The sequence below is a fragment of the Eschrichtius robustus genome, chromosome 2 (assembly GCF_028021215.1).
Source record: "Eschrichtius robustus isolate mEscRob2 chromosome 2, mEscRob2.pri, whole genome shotgun sequence".
Classification (NCBI taxonomy): Eukaryota; Metazoa; Chordata; class Mammalia; order Artiodactyla; family Eschrichtiidae; genus Eschrichtius; species Eschrichtius robustus.
The window spans coordinates 143,571,774-143,591,148 of record NC_090825.1 but is presented as its reverse complement, the minus strand read 5'-3'; the positions used below and the strand labels follow the sequence as shown (position 1 = coordinate 143,591,148).

Sequence of the window (19,375 nt, the reverse complement as noted above, 5' to 3'; positions counted from 1 at the left end):
ACTCCCTTATGAATCCTTCTGAAAAGTCATGCGTCAACTCTTAATTTATCTTTTGTATAAAGTCTTATAAACAAAAAAAAATGAGCCAAGGCAGCTGGAGTCTAGTGTATAGGTCACTGGATTAACAACCAAAATGTTAAGGGTCCTAATCCTGATGCTTTATGATGCTGAACGATTTGTGGAAGGAACAGGGATGTAAATGAACTATTCTGTTGAACTCCCATCCTTGTTACTAAGCAGCTGGCTAGTTTTAGGCAGTTCAGCTCTCCAGGTCTCATTGTCCTTATCTCCATAAGAGTGGTCTGGACCCAAAGATATCTTAAGGGGCATTCCACCTTAGCCTACTGTGGTCTACAGAGCGAGCCAGGAGGGCCATCTGTGGGTTTGTGCTACAAAGATGCCTGTGTGGTGTCTGCAGGGGGAGGGGTTATCAGAAAGTGAAGGCAACATCCCTTTTAACAAACCACTGATTGCTTTCAAACTAAACTTTCCACATATGCAACTGAATTATTCTTTTGCAAAGAGTTTTCACTTTTTCCATATATATATATATATATATATATATATCTCTGCATACAAATACCTTTAATATATATAAAATTTTCATTTTGAAATAATTTCAGATTTATGGAAAAATTTCAAACAATGGTACAAAGATTCCTGCATATCCTTCACCCAGATTCCATAAATGTTACATACATTTGTGCTCTCTCTCTGTATATAAATATATTTTTTTCTGAAACATTTTGACAGTTAAGTTATAAACAGGTGGCTCCCTTACCTCTAAATGTTTCCAAGTGTTTCTCCTAAAAACAAGGCCATTCTTTTTCAGAACCACAGTACAGTTATCACAAACAGAAAATTAACATTGATACAACCAAATATATCTAATTTATAGATCTTATTCAAATTTGCCAATTGTTACACTAATCGTCTTTATAGCCAGAGGAAAAAAGACTTTTTCTACATACTTAAAAAAGAACCTTCAAAATGAGTGGGCATAACTTCTGTAACTTTAAAAATAATAAAAGGAAGAGAAAAGTTAGGCCAATACTGCCTCCCAAGAGATTAAAAGGAAAGGTGGCTTTTGTAAATTGCTACAGCCAGCGTGGGGAACCATCTCCATGACTCTGTCCCTGGAGGTCAAATCCCTGGGCGGATGTCCAGGAGGTCTGTGCCGCCCTCCAAGGTCAAAGAGGCCAGCAGCCCGGACCAGGCTCCCAGTCCCACAAACAAGGATCAGAACCTGGGCTGCTGGAGCCATGCCAGCTCTTCTAGGACCACAAACATGGTTAACCCCTAAAAGGATGCCATCGAGAGACACTCAACAAGGAAACAAAGTAATTATGGTTCCTACCTTTACCTCCAAGATGGGTGTCCTCATACTGGGAAGTTCTGAGTTCTCAGGAGGCAATGTTGCATGTGGAGCTGGTCAGCCCTGGGTTTGAATCCCAGCTCTGACAACTACTAGCCATGTGCCTTCGGGCTGATCCCTCCCCTTCTCCGAGTTTGTCTACTCCTCTGTATAATGGGGTTGCTTCTGAGGATTAACCAGAGTAACATAGGACGCGACTTTTAGGCACTTTTACATCTTTCTATCCAGTTGTTGTGCTGCCTGCACAACACCTGTAACTATCCCAGATTTGGAGGATAAACATGTGATGATTTATTGATAGTTTATGATATCAGCTGCCTAGTGCACTATTAACTACAAGAGGACCCAGGGCTGGAGTGGGCTGTAATGAAACAGACATCTTCCAGAGCAGCTGAAATCAATACACAATGAGTGGTCAACACATCTGCAGACCTGGGGGGGAACCTACTGCATGAATTAAAGTGCTACGGCCAGAGAAAGCAAAGTCCAGTTTAACACCCAAAGTGCAGCTGTTAATGTGGGCTCTAGCTGCTTCTCAGGTGGGCAACTGAAAAGCATCCATGTATTTATTTCACAATGATTCATGAATGTGCCAAGCAATGCTGGGTGGGTCATTCACTCATATTTTCATGCAACGACTATTTATCAAGCATCAACTGTAGTGCTAGGTAATCTCTGGTCAACATCAAATTTGGGGTGTCTGTCATATTCCCATTATCCATTATCTAGGCAGCCTGAAGTCAGGGTCCCATGGACCCTTGGGTTTGAATTGACAGCATCAAGAACAGAGGAATTTAACACCATTCTGTAATCATTCTGTGTGAGTCCAGCCACCGCCCTTGGGTTCTAGGCAATGACCAAGCGTGGTGTCCCGGCAAACAGGACGGAGTCCAGCCTCCATCTCCCAGAGCCGTGGCTTCCATGTCCAACTTTTCTTTCTATCTACGAGCTGCACAGTGAAAAGTGGAGATGGTGATCATTTTGCCCTAAGCAGCAGATGCTTAAGACACATTGGTTCTTGCTGGTTCATCTCCAGCTTAAAGATGAGATTTCTGGGATTTTAGAGGCAACACTTTAGTGATCAATTTCACAGGATAGTCCACGTCTATAACTCCACGGAAGATTACTCATGGAAATGTGAAGCGATTGCCTATTTCAGACACATGTACCTAAAATTCCAACCAGTTAAATAAGACTGATGTGGAGCAAAACAACAGCCTTCCATAGCCACATTAGAAGCTAATCATTTCAGAAAATGTTGCCATAATTCATTTATGGAAACAGCAAGACTATTCCCCAAACAAGTGATAAAGGGAATGGACTCACAGTCATAGCAGGGAAATGAAGCCTCATGTTAATACTTCCTAAACTTAAACTGAACTCTGGAGGCACCCTGGCATAAATCTGCCTTGCAGATTATTCTGCCTCACATATTTTCATCTATTGCAAATAAAGTTGAATTCAGAATATTGCTTCAGTCATTACACCTCGTTTCCATTTATTTGGGAATCAGGACAACCATCTGTGAATTCTGTTTAACCAAAAGATAGGCGAAAAGATTCTCCTAAGGACATTAGATTCACTAGCTCGTCTGAGTCAGCAGCAGCCCAGGAGCCTTCACCCGGCTGTTGCCTGGCTATTCTTCAGGAATAGACTTCCATCCTGAGTGTCCGCTGCGGCTGTTACAGTATGCACAACATCACACAGCGATAATGATTTTTATAAAATCCTTCAGCACTCAGAACTACACATGGCCTTTATTTCTTTTGAAACCTCAATTTGTCATCGTAGACAAAAATGGCCAAATCTCTGCCACTCAGGGTGTTAATAGATATTTATACATCTGACTGTTCAGGTGAACATGCTTCTGTATTAATAAGTAGTTCAGTTTATTAGTATTATTTATAGCAGCTAAAAAGTTTATTGAATGGTTACAACTTGCCATGTAATTTCCTGATTCCTTTATGATTTTTTTCCTGTTTTTCAGACAAGAGGACCACAGTAGTAAAGTGACTCGCTTAGGATCACACAGGTCTTAAGGGGAAGAGCTGGGATCAAAAGCTCTGTCTGACCGTTTCTGAAACCCACATACGTAACCACTAGGCTGACTGCATTTCAGACCCTGGGCTAAGTACAAGAGAGACAAAGAGAGGCGTATCCAAGCAGATAGCAGAGATCAAGCTCTGGGGTGTGCAGGTCTCTCTGAAAGAGAAGCATGCCAATGAAAGTAAGGGCAAGTGTGGCAGGAAGGGAAACTGGATCTCATTATTAATACCTATGTCAAGCCACGAGGATGCCATGTACAACAGAAAGTATGCAACTGGGAACGGCTTGTGGGGGGCAACCAGAAGCTGAAATCCACCAATGTGATGCACTAAGTGGTACCCATCTGTAACAACGGTAGAATAGCATGGCCTCCAAAATGAGGGGAGTTGTTGCATTGGTATGTAGGTTGTTGGTGTATCTGCCAGTAGATGTGCAGTATCGCAATGGCTGGCTCGAACATAATGACCCCTTGTCCTTCTGGGAACTTCACCGACTTTGAAAAAGCCCCATGTAGGGAAGTGATCATTTTGGAACCCTGGGCTGTGTTCATTGAGAGGCTGATGAGAGCCAGAGGAAGAATTACCAACCTCCCTGCTAATCTGGCTCCTAGTACCATACATTAAGCCAACTAGTAAAAATCATTATGAAGTTTTTGCTGAAAGGGCAAGTGTAGAAAAACATGTTTCTAAACAGAATAACAGTCTTTGCCATTTTTTTCCAACTTGCATACCATCTGGAAATTCTGATTTTTTTTTCCAAAGGGTAGGAAAGAAATGTGCTCCAGGCACAAATAAATGTTTACAGCTGAGTTATAAACCGAGAATGGTGGGGCTTAAAACAGACATGCTGGCAGTGATGGAACTCAAGCTGCAGTGAGACAAATAATGCTGCAAGGAGCTGGCCAGCTCATTTTTGCACATTGGCCCTTTGGAACGGGAAGTCCTGCTTCCTACTGACCTCATCAAGCACATGGTTGAGAAGAAGTCTTCATCAGGGTTTGTCCCAATTCTTAGAAGGTAAAGGAAAAAGATGAAGTGGTAGGATTGTCTACCTTCGCATTCCGAAGGCAGCCTCCGCCTTTGGAAAATACAGCGCCTCATAAGAAGTGGCAGCCTGTGGAGGCTTGCTAAATGGACCGACCGAGAGACGTTGTGATGATGTCAGGAAAAACAACAACTATTCATGGATCTCTTATTAAGTATCTGATATCACACACCATATTCTATAAGTGACATCTCATTATGGGGGGCAGCAAGCTTATGAGGGGGTACCATTTTACAGATGATGGCTCAGAGGCCGAGGGAGGGCACATGACCTGTTTACATCCACACAGCTCCTTAGTGTTGGAGCTGGTGTTTCCATCCAGTCAGACCAACCCCAGAGCTCTGTAGTATAGAGCATCTGTCAATGCAAAGTTATCCGAGAATATATTATACCCAACACTATGTCAAGAAGGAAAAACCGATATATTGGAGTTTTGTCTTTCTCCCTAGTCTCCTACAACTTGTAGTTACAGACAAGTCCAAGGAAAGTAGAAATGGGTTTGTACATGATCAAGACTGGTCAGCCAACTTTTCCTGTAAAGGGCCAGACGGTAAATATTTCAGGCTGTGGGGGCCATCTAGGCTCAGCTGCACTTACTCAACTCCACTGCCAGAGTGCAGAAGCAGCCAGGGACAATGAATGAACGTGGCTGTGTTCCAATAAATCTTCATTTGCAAAAACCGGTGGCTGGCCAGATTTGGTCCATGAGATGCAGTTTGCTGACCCCAGATATAGAGGACACCTTGAATGTAAAAACGAGTGTAGGTTTTGAGAGTGACCCATGAAATTCGACTTGGGAGTTTATTCTTTCTTAAGATCAGTGCACAAATTGGCTACATATGATGTGCCCTTTAAAAGTTCTTGTATATTTTGCCTCTGGACCTAGCCAATCAAACTGGATTCCCTTATGCTATCTGACCAGGTCAGAACACTGTATTGAATCTTCGTTCTCAAGGCTTATCTAATCCCAGATCTATAGAAAAAGCGTTCCGTGCTCTTGTAATGAAGACGTATGAGTTCGTTCCTTTTAACATAGAAATACACTCGAGATGGTGAGTGATTCTGGCAGTGTGTGGGCTCCCCTTCCTTGCTGTGAAATCCAACGACCAAATCAACCACGTTAAAGTTTTAATTGAAAGAGAGAATGGAGAAAAAAGAAACCATGAACAACAACAAATGGAAAAGGGAAGACAAAGCCCAAAGAACATATATTCTCCCAACCAATTAATCAAGTGCTTTGTTTCTACTAACATATCAGGGTGTGTAGGCTGCCCTGTCTATTAGACTCCTTTCCAAATCTGAGCAGTGTAAACACTCCTAAAGACCAGGTAATGAAATCTCTATCGATGTGCCATCTTAGATGGGACTCACATGCCTGTGTTTTTGCTTACATTTTAATTTGCTTCTGCTGGATACTTACCTAGTAATTGCTTAATAAGATTAACCTCCCTGGCAATGTGTGGTGTATCTTGATTAAAACATTATCGGAGTGAAGGATTATCGTATAGCACACACAAAAAATGGAGAGGGTGGTATTTAATTAATTTATTGCCAATATATCTTGATTGTCTCTTTGAAACACTGGAAAAGTAGTCGATTGGAATTGATCCAGGTTATCTAAATGTATAGATTTGGATTGTGCAGAGGAGGCAGATCACTGGGTAAAGAAATTCAAACGTAGGATCACTGCCTTTAAAAAGAGTTAGGCGGGTATAACACACCATTGTAAAGCAATTATACTCCAATAAAGATGTTAAAAAAAAAAAAAAAAGAGGCGGGTGTGTGAAAACACCAAGCTTTCTAGTCATTTTTAAAACCGAACTTCACAACAACTTAAGAAGAGATCTGATCTCCTCAGTCACAGGAAGAGTACTGTTCTGGCTTTCAGAAAGAAGATGCTCTGAGTTTTACTTCAACTTTAAGCAATTTCAAATGCTCAGACGTTGTCATAAAAGTCCTCTTGACAAAATTCACTACACAATGACTTGGTAACCTCTTTTCTGGCTCAGAACTCATTTGGAAAATATTCTGCTGTGTGTGATGTTATACAACTCACACAGCATTTTCAAAAGCAGGTGGCCTCTGAGGGGAAAAGTTCTGGCCTTTCCAAAGACACCATGGAAAATGTTTCTTTGTTCATTTAGAGACATCATACTCTTAGTTAGGACCTGTTCTTTTCCGGGAATCTTCTGTCCTGCTGGTGTGGGAGGCTCCAGTGGGGTTGGAAATGAAGCTTAGTCACAAATGGGAGGAGAGGCCGACCCTCACTTATAGAAGTTAATGCCTATCAGTGATTCCCTTTTGTGAAGAACGCTATTTAAAAAGTGTTTGTGCGAATTCCCTGGCGGTCCAGTGGTTAGGACTCTGCTCTCTCACTGCCGAGGGCCCAGGTTCAATCCCTGGTCGGGGAGCTAAGATCCCACAAGCTGCGAGGAGTGTCCAAAAAATAAAAGAAATTTTTTAATTAAAAAAATAAAGTGTTTGTATATAATCTCGGTATGTATATGGATATAAAATACATCCCTGTGCAAAAAAAATGCATATTCACGTTTCAAATGTGCATTCTGCACTCTTTTCAAAGGATGGAGTGTGCTGATTTGCAGATAAAAGGACATTTGTGGATCAAACATTACAGAGACCCCCAAAAGCAGTGTTTCTCAACGAGCAGCACCGCGGACCATTTGGATGGGATACTTCCTCATCGTAGGGGGCTCTCCTGTTCATTGTAGACTGTTTAACTGTATCTCAGCTTCTACCTACTAGATGCTGGTTGCACCTCTTCTAAATGTGACAATCAAAAAAGTCTTCAGACCTTGCCAGATGTGCCCCTAGGGGGCAAAAACCCTCCAGCTGAGAACCACTGCAGTAAAGGAAACTGGAGTTACATTTACAGGTGGTTTCAAGCCCTGGAGACGAGCAGACTGCAAATCTGAGGCCAAACAAATCTGGCTCCTGGCTTTTGGGTCAGTTAAGGTAAAATATACTTTTCATTTTCAGGTCTAGTTTTAGTCACTTGATAATGGAAAGCATATAATTTCATCCTCAGATAAAACTTTTTCATGCTTACTTAAAGGTAATTTAGTGTTATGATTAGGATAGATGAGGAGAACGACTCTTAAAGCCTCGATCAAAAGACGAAAAAGTCACACGTGAAGCATTAGGACAGCTCCGGAGAGGCTAATTTAAGCAACGTTAGCATCTCAGGGCTGATTAATGTACACCTCTACGGGAAGATGATTCTGGAATATCCTCTGTGGAAAACGCCTGATCTAGGAAAAACCCAACAGCTCCCTTAAAGATGCACACGGCACAGACCTGAGTTCAAATTGGTACCTGCCTACTTGTTGGATTTGGGGTAAATCTCTAAAACATCCTGGGCCCCAGTTTCTCCAAGGTAATTTTTCTCCCTTTAGGGTTATTGAAGTAACACAACGTTAAATCTGGCACACAATAGGTGCCCAATAAATGTCTCCCTTCCCATTGCTGAAATATCCCTGTGGGGTATTTTAAGACATGTCGGGTGAACTGCCTAGTGTGCTAAGAGACAGAGTGAAAAATTCTGTGTCTGGAGAACGCTTCTGTCCAACTCTGCTGTTTGTGATTTCCATCCTGAATCAAGCAAGCGTCCTCCCCTACCCTGCACGCCAGCCTGCCTAATGGTGCCATTGGCTGCCGTTGGTTGTCTCTTAATTGCCCCACATCCCCACTTCCCCATGGTTCTGTTTTTTTCTCCTCCTTCTTAGCACCTTGTTAGCACCTTTTTTTTTTTTTTTTTTCCTGCAAAAATACAGTTGCCTGATTGCTTCAGTAAACATTTCTATTGTCCCCTTCACTGTCTTGCCAAGGGAAGCTTTGTTCCCGAGTTGTCAAAACTCCTTTCTCTTCTCCCCCTAAGCGGAACAGCTCCGGGTCGGGTCTTTCTCTTTCATGCCTTGACAGGTGGTGCTTCTTCCCTGGGGAAGCTGCGTCTCTCCCCCGGGGAGAGGGCTCGAGTCTACTGGCCTGTGCCGCCTGCCGCTCTCAGCTTTCCCCATCAGGCAGGACTTTCTCCTGCTGCTCCAGCTGCTGCTGCCCCAGCTGCTGCTGCCCAGGCCTTGAGATGCTTTCAAGTAGCTCCGGACCCTGCCGGTCGCTGCAGACAGCGTAGGGGTGCACATGGCTCTGAGCGGGCACCGAGCCAGCTCCGAGCGGCTCCAGCCAGACACGGCTCACAGACAGGAACAGCAGACAGCTCTGAACGGGGGTACCGAGAAAATGCAGGGCTTTTTCCTCCACCTTTTTCTCCCTTTTGCATACCTTCCAAGATCCGGATTAGAAAACCTGAACCAGGTGGCGGGAGCTCGGAATTTTCCTGTGGCCTCAAGAGGGCGAGCTGCGGCTGTAACCTCACCTTTGCCTCCAGATGGCGCTGTTGTCACATCATCGTTTCCTGGTAAGCCGGTCCTTATCCCATTGTTAAAGGTGTGTCCATCTGCCGGCTGGAGTTGCCAATTGAGTCCGAGCAGATGCATGGCTGCAGGAGAGACAAAGTAATGAAAACATGAATAGAGAATTCAGCAATGCAAATGTCAAGGGGGAGGGCCAGGTGCCTTTTCCAAGCGACTGCCTTTGAAGGAAGCTGCAGTTCAACACTGGCTTGCCCCCTGCCTCAGGGATTAGCTAAATACAGAAGGCAAGTAGATGTGGGTAGTTGGGTTTCCTCTCCCAGTGGAAAGGAAACAACAGCCTCAGCGGGAGGGCATCCCCGGTGGTGGGCGGAGGAGGGAGGAGAATACAAAGCCCGGACCTTCCAAATGGCGCCACCATAAAGGGGAAAATGCCCCTCTGGAATCACTGTAAAGGGCACTCTCCATCCCTCCCAGCCTTTCCTGCACTCTGGACAGAGCTGTTTATAGACTGGTGGTCCAGGGGCATTGAAAAGAATAGTTTCCCCCAAACTGCTCACAATCTAAATCTGTTTCAAATCAAGTCTCCCCCCCAGTGGGGCCAGCCTGCTGGTCTGGTTCAGACGAGACTATACCTGTGCTGAAATACCAATGCAGCCTCCAGTATCTGCAGTAGTACTGGCCCACGGTAAAGCCCACCTCCCTGACTGTTTCAAACTTGAAAAAGATTTTTCCGCTCCAGCCCTCTTCCTGACAAGTGAATATCTTTTCAGCCTATGGTGGAAAAAGCTTGGGGGTAGCGGTGGAATGGAGTCCTTTTCTGGAAATAGTACTATGGCGATTCACTGTCTCTCTCCCTCTCACCTGCCCTACCTCTACCCTTCCCCACAGTCCAAGATGAGACCCAGAGTTCCGAAGCACTGCCTCTTCTTTGCTAAGCAAACAAGCACGCCTACAAAACTCTCGCTTTACTCCCATGCAACCTCCAACCTCCAGACACCAAACTTCCTTCTGGTGGTCCTTGTAACTCTGTTGGTGCCAAGTCCCCACGTCCCGGTTAGTTGAGCTAAGCCAATATCCCCCTATGTCTGATGGTTCTTGGTGAGTTGTTCTCACTGTGTGGAACGAGAGGCAAGTTCCATACACCTGCATTCTTTCAAAGTCGGTATCTAAGAAACGCTTCCTTTGCGAAAAAATAAGGACTTCCTTCCCCTGCATATTTCTCAGCCAGGCAATAACCACCCCATGTCTGTCTGGCATTTCAACCAGACACAGGTTGATGCCTTTGCTACATTTCCAGCACTGCAGGAGGGAAAGGGCTGTTGACAGGGAAAGGTTCCTAGTATGAGGCGGGGATGGGAGAAACAATGAACCACAGGAAATGCAATTAACAATGCTTAGGAAATTGTTCACACAGCAATTAATTCTGCTTGCTTACCACCACCTAAAGTCAGGCTGCATTCTTTTAAGGTTAAAAACCTATCTTCAAACCTTACAGCTCAGATTGATGGCCATGGATGAAGATGGCAAGGTGTCCCTGAGTGTACATCTGCTTTTTTCTTACACACATCCCCACCTCAGAACCAAGTCTTCTTTCTCTACGTTACTCCGAAGTGCAAGGCCCACTATGGCAACTCTTCGAGATGATACATGCTAATAAGAATAAGTGACATTTACTGTACACTTTCTGTCTGGGTAACACCTAATTTTCTCCTGCAGTTTACCTGTTCTACGTAGGTCACTTAGTTGAAGAGGCCAGATTCGACTGCCTCAAATAATGACATATTTTCACTGTACAGAGGTCAGGGCATGAGAACTAATCGTGGCAGCTTCAAGATAACGATAGCTTCTGATTTGTAATTACCAGGTGAAGGGAGCCAAGGAATTAGCTATTTTTAAAAGATTTCCAAAAAAACATACTATTGGGTTAGCGGCGTTTGCCTCGAGCCAGCTTGCTGCTGCACTGGAGATGCCGTTCTTTCAAAGAGGGTCTCTGTGTTTTAAGAGAGACACAGATAGATACTGCAGATCCAGCTGGGGCCCAGGCCTTACAAAGCTTTGATTTTTCATATCTAGAAAAGGAGGCGATGGGTCCATCAGGCAAAGATGACAACCTCCCCAGTGCCCCATCAGTATGAAAACTCTTGTCAAAACTGCTCCCCTTTCCTGGTACTCAATCTTGTCATTCCAAGGTGCAGAACATACTGCAGCCATCAGCTTTGGGAGCTCCGAGAGCAAGCAATACCCTAATCTTACTGGATATACCGAGGGCGTCCACGAAACGGTGGTCTCTGTTTGCAAAGACGCTTGCCCCCCCCCCCTTGCTTTCTATCTTGGGTTCTGTAGCATCTATTTAAAAAAAAAAAAAAAGTATTCTGAAAACAAGAAGACCACAGATGGGGTGAGAAGGGTTCGGCTCAGAGAATACCAGTAACTTCCCAGACAACTCCCAGAAGTGAAAGGAAAAATAAGAAAGTGAGATGAAGATGGAAAAAGGACAAAAGCCAAATCTGCGGTGCATAAGCTCTGTCCTCCCAGTAGAAGCGATGCAACTCAAGTTGCAAAATGAAACTCAAGTTTGGGCATACTTTCTGTTGTTGAATTGAACGTTAAGTAAATAAGTGAGAACTATATCGGGGTAGAACCACCTCCTCTTGGTGTTTTTTTTTTTTTTTTTGTAGGCGGGGTGTTGCGGGGAGTCTGAAATAGGCTTTTGTTTGCACTTTTTTTTTTTTTTTTTTCTTGGTCGGCTATTCCTTCTCTCTTACTTGAGTAGGAAAATGAGAATATCTTTCTGGCCTGTGGGGATGGACTAAAGTGTCCTTAGGATAAAGACCCAAGGGAGCTGTGAAGTAAATGAGTTTCCTGACTAGTGAGAATTCTGTTTCTTATTCTGCTACTGATTTGCTTGATGGCGGGGGCTGAGAAATCAGTCAATCTTTCTCTTTACCTTTTGTAAAGGTTTCCCTTTACACGTAGGATAACGGCTGCTTAGGGCCAGAGGGAGGTTCAGCAACTGCCACCCCCTGAAGATTTATTGATAGCAGAGTATCTTGAACAGAGAAGGTGCTTCATAAGTGTTCATTAGAATCAGTACTGATACATGGGGGCAGATGTGAGGGGCTGGATTGTAGGACATGATACTCTTTATAAATAAAAAACACATAATACAAAGGTGTGAAGGATGGAATGAAACAGTGCTGGCAACTATATGGAGGGGTCTGCAAAGAGAAGCTTTTTGATGATTAGAGTATTAATACCTGCTGCCAGCCCTTGGACCCCTTCTATGGCCAGCAGCGTGGTAGACATTCTACAGATACTATCTCAAGACCCGCCGCTTACATTTGAGGTGGGTGCCATCATCATGCCCATTTCGCGGACGAGGAAGCTGGTGACCGTAAAGTTTCATCACAGGGGGCTTTCGGAATACAAGGAGGATTACAGTGGGAGGCAGTTGGCTGCTTCATATTTCATAGCGATCTGGTTACAAATTCTGGTTTGCAGTGGAGTCTCGGCAAACCTGGTCTCTTTCTTTTGCAATGCATGATAATCTCCCTGTGGTTGAGGAATCGCCAATTTTGTAGAGTCAGCACCCCATTCCTGAGGGGGCGGTTACATCATAGTTCCTCACCTTGTTAATCTCACCACACAACGCTGCATACCTTTTCCTTCTGCCACATCATCAGCGTGGGTCTGGAGCGAGGACAGCATGGTCCAGAGCCACGGCTGACCGGTGATAGAATACAGAACGATTGGAGAAAGGAACTCATACTGTTGTAAGTCATGGAGAGTTTGGGGTTCTTTGTTACAGCAGCATGCCTGAGCCAATCTTGACTGATACGTTCAAGTATACGGTAAGTGAGAAATTCCACTTTTATGCACTAGGTGTCCGTGCAGTCCTTAAAGTTATTCACTTACCGGGTCAGGATCCTTTCTAAAACCCAGCCAGGAAGAGTTTGCACATATTTAGGGCCACTACGTTAGCCTCTATGAATAAAGACGACAACAAGTAGCTCTTTAAACATTATGTCATAATATCTCCAAGTCTGATCCGCTCTCAGAATCAGACTTAGAAAGCTGAGAAGCCTCAGAGTAGCCAGAGCTACTGCTTCTTCACCTCAAGATTTTGGGTGAATACTGGCCTCATCATTTTCTCCCAAAAGACATCTGGATGCAGTGGGGTGGTCCCCTCCCCCAAGCCCCACAGATGCTCCAGCAGCTCATCCCAAAAGGTCCCGTTCAGGCCATCTGAGGGTCAGAAGTGAAATGAGTTTGGGAGACCCTCTCCCTAATGTTATTCACCCCCCCCCCCCACTGACAGCCTAAATGCACAGTTTATCATGGTTTGACAGGCTCTGCTCCAGAGAGATCCTGGGATGCAACAAGGGGGCTCCATGGGTCAGCAGGGACAAAACAGGGACAGGTTCCAAGGGGAAGTTCATGTAATCCAGGCGGCAGCTGGGAAATCAGCCACCAAAAACACAATAGGGCAGCCAAACTCTGAAAGTATCCCTCTGGCTAATTGGAGAAAACTTTCGTCAAGTATTGAAAATGAACCAAGACAGGATGGACAGACCCCACACAGATCCCAGATTTCAGCAGGAATAATAAACAGACCTACCTGGAGTTATGGTGCTATTTTCTTACTGAAGTTGCCTGTGTTTGTGCCAGATGGGGTCCGATAGAAATACCCAGGGGGAGCCAAAGCAAAGGGAAGAGAGAGGGGTTGGCTGCAGGTCAAAGAATTCTCCGGCAACCACAAGGAAGGAGACTGTAGGCCTTGAAGAGTGGCAGCTCGGAACGGGGGTTGTCTGAAATAGTAATTAGGGTATGTGTGGGCCCTGCTGGGTGCCACTTAGAACCTTCCATGTTCACTGGCTGGCAGAGGATCAAGTTGACAAGAGGGCCAATCAATATGTCAGCAATGCTTCCCAGAGAGCTGCTCAGCCCTTGCTTGTCAAAGAGGGCAAACACGGGGGCCACGGGTGTTGTGCGTTTGCCGAGCAGGTCCCCAGGAACCGGGGGTACCTTTAAAGATCAGTCTTGTCAATACATAACTGGAGGAAGAGCTTGGGCTTTCCCTTTGAAAATGGAAGCCTTCAGGCCAAGCAGAGCTTAGGGAGGGGAGGAGGGAGTCAAGCTTGCTGGGTCTTGTGGCTCAGCCTGCGATCAGATATACAAGGGCCTTAGAGATGACAGCAAAGCTCCTTCAGAGACCAAGGCAGGATGATGGGAAGGGTCAGGGCTGGGTCTCCCCACCCTGACATCACCCGATTTAGTCAACAATGCCAGGGCTCCTGTGGAAAATGTAGCCAATTCTGAAAGGGCCCCTGCCCAGATGACAGAAAAAAAACCCAGTGGAATACTCCGAGCTCAAATGCACCAATGCTGACCTCGAACTTGCACAGGCAATCTGTAAAGGCACTTTTGCAAGTAGTAGTGAAAATTAACACATTGCAAAGGAGCCTCCTCGATGATGGTGACAATGAACATTTATTTTGACACTGTGCCAGGTATTGGGCTAATTACATTATTTGCATCATTTATTCATCATTTATCATTCAGCAGATATTTATTGAGCCCCTACAGTGTGTTAGGTGTGTACTCCTAGGCACCAGGAATAAAGCAGTTAACAAGACAAGTTCCTCGCTCTCAGGGGAAAATAGAAACTAAACACATAAGCGAAAAGTAGAGTATAGGGCTAGGGAATGCCAGGGCATGGGGGATGGGAAATTGAACTTTTTTGGTTTAATTGTAGACCAATTAAAGATGATTGTCTGTGATAGGTAAATCTGAGCCAAGGCTTGAAGGAAGTAAGAAAGCAATTCATGCTGACATCAGGTTTGAGTGAAGTTAGGGGAAAAGGAGAGTGTGGGGTGCTGGTGGGGGTCAGTGGTGGGGAGTGGGTACCCTTGGAAGGGGTCTGCCCTATATTTGGGTGAGATGGGATGACCCTGGAGGATTCTAAAGAGGATGAAAGCTCATTTATTTTCATTCTCACCCTGTGAGGTGGTAACAGAATCTACATTTTCTAGATGAGGAAAGTGAGGCTTAGGGAGGTTAAGTGACTTGCCCAAGATCACACAGCCAGGAAGTGGGAAATCTGGGATTCAGACTGAGACACTTGTACCTGCAGAGTCAACCAGCATGCTCTCCTGCTAGTGACTCACTCCCTCTGAGTCCTCACTGGAGGCCATCAGGCCCTTGGAGTTCTTTAAATGAACCACTACTTTGCCAAGACTGAACAAGGCAGGTGGGCTACAGAACCACTTACTAAATACTGTCAAGGCTCACTCGGGAGCAGACACCTCCTTGTGTAAGCAGTCATTAGTCCTCTATAGATATAAAAACCAGTTTGCTATTTAACTTCAAGGAATCGCCGTTGTCAATAGAAAATAAATCTGTTGGACAACTTCAGTTGACCGTCCTGCTGGCTAACAATCAATATGTTTGGTGACTTTTTCCTTGGTGAGTTTGCTTATCATCCTTCAGGGATGCAGTAGAGTACAGTGGGTCTTCCTTAAAGAGGTGGGGGACCACTGCAATGTATTAATGTGTTAATTATCCTTTTTAGGAAGGTCGTCAGTGCCAAAACGCCCTTCTGCCTAAAAGAAGAGATGTAAACAAAACCAGGAGGGATAACATTCTCAGAAATGCCTCAAGTCTTAAAGGAGTTAAAAATTTTTAAATTTTAAAGGAGCTTAAAAAAAAAAATCCCTTCCAAACCACCTCGGTGAAGTGATTTCTTTTAGTTTCGCCCCATTGTATTGCAATACACCGAATGGAATAAATTTTCAAAGCACTGCAGGGAAGTTACGCCCACAAATCCCTTTACTAGTAATGGGATTTGTGCACCTATCTGCCAAGAATGCTCTGAAAACTTACTTGCCTGTGTCCAACTTCCAGCCTGCAGCTTCCAAAATGGTTGCAAAGCTTATGGCCCAGGAATTACACAGACGAGGAAGGATGAGTTGTAGACACGATACCAGAATCCTGGCAGGAGCACGGGAAATGAGAGGGGCTTGGGAGAAATGCACCTGCATTTACCCCTCTACCTTCACTCTCTCATCTTCCAGCTATGGTGCTAAAGTGGTCCTCGGCATGAATTCTGTCTGCGCCTTTCTAATTCAGGTCCCTCACAAAAGCAGGGAGACTTTCTGGACTGCAGGTCTGCCATGAGGACGAGGTGAGAGTTGCATGAGACAGCTCTGGGACCAGAGAGAGGTGTGTTCCAGAGACAAGAAGAATCCACACGGAGGGACCAGCACATTAATCTATTCCTGTGACAGGCTTGGGATGGTACAGTGAGTGGGAAGTGGTATGAGATTAATCAATTCCCGTGTTTGGAGGAAACAAACGGGGCTCCTTGCCGCTTTAGGGGGCACGGCGGTGTCATCCCCACCCCCTTTGTCCCCTTGCACCTGCTGCACTGCAGGTGGCAACTAGTAACAGTGTGGGGGTGTGGTGTCTGGTGTGCTCAGGTGACCTCTAACGAGGCCCCCTGGCTCCCAGCATCACCGGGAAGACCGATACGCAAGACAGACCCATGAGCTGACATCCACTTTCTGTTTCTGGTGCGGGGTCCCCAGGAATGTACCTTGGAGGACAGGCGATGCTGGCCAGGCATCCCATTGTCCACCCAGCCAGCTCACCCCTGGGCTGATAAATACACACCTGGAGCCATTCAACGTACAGAACATCATTTCCCACCCCAGACTACTCCGTTCCTGCTGCTATTTTTCCCTGGAAAGGACTAAAATAAAAGCCTTTCTTTCTCCAAGAAAGGACCCACGTGATCAAAATACCTTTAGAGAATGATAACATCGGTAGGTTTTATTCTGCAAATAAATCACGGTCTCCGATTTTAAGAGCTTTTGTGATAGCAAAACACATCCCCACAATCCATACACATACACCTCAATGCATCTTTCTTCCGCCCTACCCCGAAGCTTGTCGTTCAGTGTCAACAATCCAAACATCATTCGTCTTTCTTTAAAGAACAGCAACCAGCAGTCCTGTTCAAGAGGGGGCCAGTCCACAAGACCACCAACTACAAAAGGAAGGCGACGTGGGCTGCACGCGGCATGCGGCCACCGGAATCCTAGGAAGCAGACATCATGAATGTTTTAGAGGATGAGATGTCATATCGATCAGGAGATGTGCTGTGTGTGCTGGAACAAAGAGGGGGAACTCTCTCGTGAAAAATAACCTTCTGCGAGAGGGAGTGGGGAGGGGGGTCTGGGAGGTGGCCATTAGGGCGCTGGCCCTACTCTGTTCCCTCAGCTGCAGCAAACGAGGGAAGGAGAGTCTGGACTCACTTCCCTTCCTGAGTCCCGGGCAGCCCCCAGCAAAGCACTCCCAGGGAGCCTTCTGATTGAACTCAGAGCCCACAGCCAGGCAGCCTGAGATTGGCAGCCAAGCCAGGGGGCCTTAGGAACAGGATAAAGGAAGAGCTATCTCCCTATCTTGGGTCCCTGAGAGATTCAGTCCCATCAGGGTTCAAATCCCCGCACTACTACTCATAAGCAGATGAACTTGTACCAATGAATTCACCTCTCTGAGCTTTGCTTTCCTTAGCTAGAATAAGAGCTAACATTTTTATAAAGTACTGACTCAGGGGCCAACATTCTGCTGAGCACTTGGTATACATTACTTTATTTACCCCTTACAATAAACCTGGAGGTGGGTACTGTTATCATTCCCATTTTCTGATGAAAAAATTGAGGCGGAAAGGTGTTGGGAACTTTGCCCACACTGATAGGGCTCACAGTTGGGGCAGCTGGTTATGGAATCAAGCACATGCTCTCAGCCCTTTATATCTCTATGGGGAGAGGCATGATCAAACCAACCTTGTAGGGTATTGTGATATAAAGGAGACAGGAACCTGGGAGTATCAAACACAAAGGAGGCACTCAAGAAACGTGTCTCACTTCCTGTTGGGTCTCGGATCACTCTGTCATTACAACGATGGTGATCATGGCTAACTTTTATTAAGCCCTTACTGTGTGCCAGGCATTGATTTTACAGAGTGTGTATATTATTCTCCCATCTCGTAGATGAAGACACTGAAGCTCAAGGAACTGAAGTAACATGCAGCTGGTAAGTGGTCGAGGGGTGATTTGAACCTGAGTCCCGTGACACCTACGACCTGAGTGCCGCACCACCCAACTCATAGCAGGATGACTGTCAGCTCAAAGTCCAATACCAGTGAAGATGGGGGATGTATATTCATCTAGATATTCTTCCCCCATTGGCCTGAATCCCCTACCAGAGACACCTTTGTGGCTTCCTTTTCTGCATCCCATCAGAATGGCAGAGCCACAGTCAAGAGGGGTTCAAAGGTCGTCTGGTCCACACCTTTGCTGTACAGATGGTGCCCATGACAGCCAATGACTGGCTGAGCCAGGATTTGAAATTTGATTCTTTGTCTGGTGCCCTCTCTACTGTCTTGTTCATCTCCTTAAAGACAGAGAAGCTGATGGGCAATGAAATGCCTTAGAAAACAGACAATGAGGGCACTGCAGAGAAGGCCTTCTCCTCTCACCTAAGATTTTTATTGCTATGACTTGCAATACAGGGCATGAGCAAAAATAACCTGTTAATAAGTTAGTCAACAAAAGGGGCTTTATGGTTCTTTCTTATCCTAGATTCATCAGCTCGGGTTTCTATGACAAATTACTTCTACCGTAGAAGTTCATTCACACCTACGATCTAAAATCACCATTTTTCTATTTCTACCCGGTCCAAGGATGTCGTGGTCGATATAGATGTGTTCCCTCCTGCGTGTGAACTTGGTAACTTTTCAGGAATGAGAAATGAGTTGAAGAAATAAGGACGTTGAGCACATCCTGTATCTAATTCTCATTTCAATTTGGTCATTTGTTCAGCAAAGCCAAATTAGGCACATGGGGAGGCTGCCAGCATTCTTTTCAATTTTTAATTTTTGACATGGTTCGCTCAAGGATTTTTTTTTTTTTTTAACCCAGGAATAAAAAAATCTCATGTTATAGTAAATTGGGCTTGCTCTTTCTCTTAAATGGTTTTTAGTTAAGTGGATTTCACCTGCCTAACCTAAACCATTTAAAACTTGATTCCGATGGAAAGAAACATCACGTTAAAAAAAACAATTAGTTCTCTCTCCTAGGGATTGATCATACAGTAGGAACTGAAAATCCCAGAAATATGGTAGTCCTGGTTCTCTGATATGCTTAATATCAACACAGTCAACTTTTTACCGGGAGAAAGCTAGTGTGGATAAAAAAAGGATACTTTCTTTTTGGAATGCAAGCCACCTAAATCCATCAAAAAAGAACATTTTCCTCTGCAATTAGATAAATGACACAATTAGGCGTATTTGGAGTTTTTGACAATTTACTTGGTAGAGCTAATTTCAGGGGCTTTAAGTGACACTTAAGTCCCACACATTTCTTTCCTGGTGAAGGTACACATTTCTCTCAACAGGTAGCAGCACTAACTGCTGTGGCATTTTTGGCTTATACAAAGCATTGCAATGACAGCAGAAAGA

At 44.9% G+C, this 19,375-nt stretch overlaps 1 protein-coding gene across 5 annotated transcripts in view; it reads right to left on the bottom strand.

Moving 5' to 3' along the window:
- TENM2 (teneurin transmembrane protein 2) overlaps nucleotides 1-19,375 on the bottom strand; it is a 998,704-nt gene that overhangs the window by 223,752 nt on the left and 755,577 nt on the right. For all 5 annotated transcript variants that reach the window (XM_068536332.1, XM_068536333.1, XM_068536336.1 and 2 more), the window contains one exon: nucleotides 8,856-8,978. In XM_068536332.1, coding sequence (XP_068392433.1) covers nucleotides 8,856-8,978 — 123 coding nt within the window. The remainder of the gene's footprint in view (nucleotides 1-8,855; nucleotides 8,979-19,375) is intronic.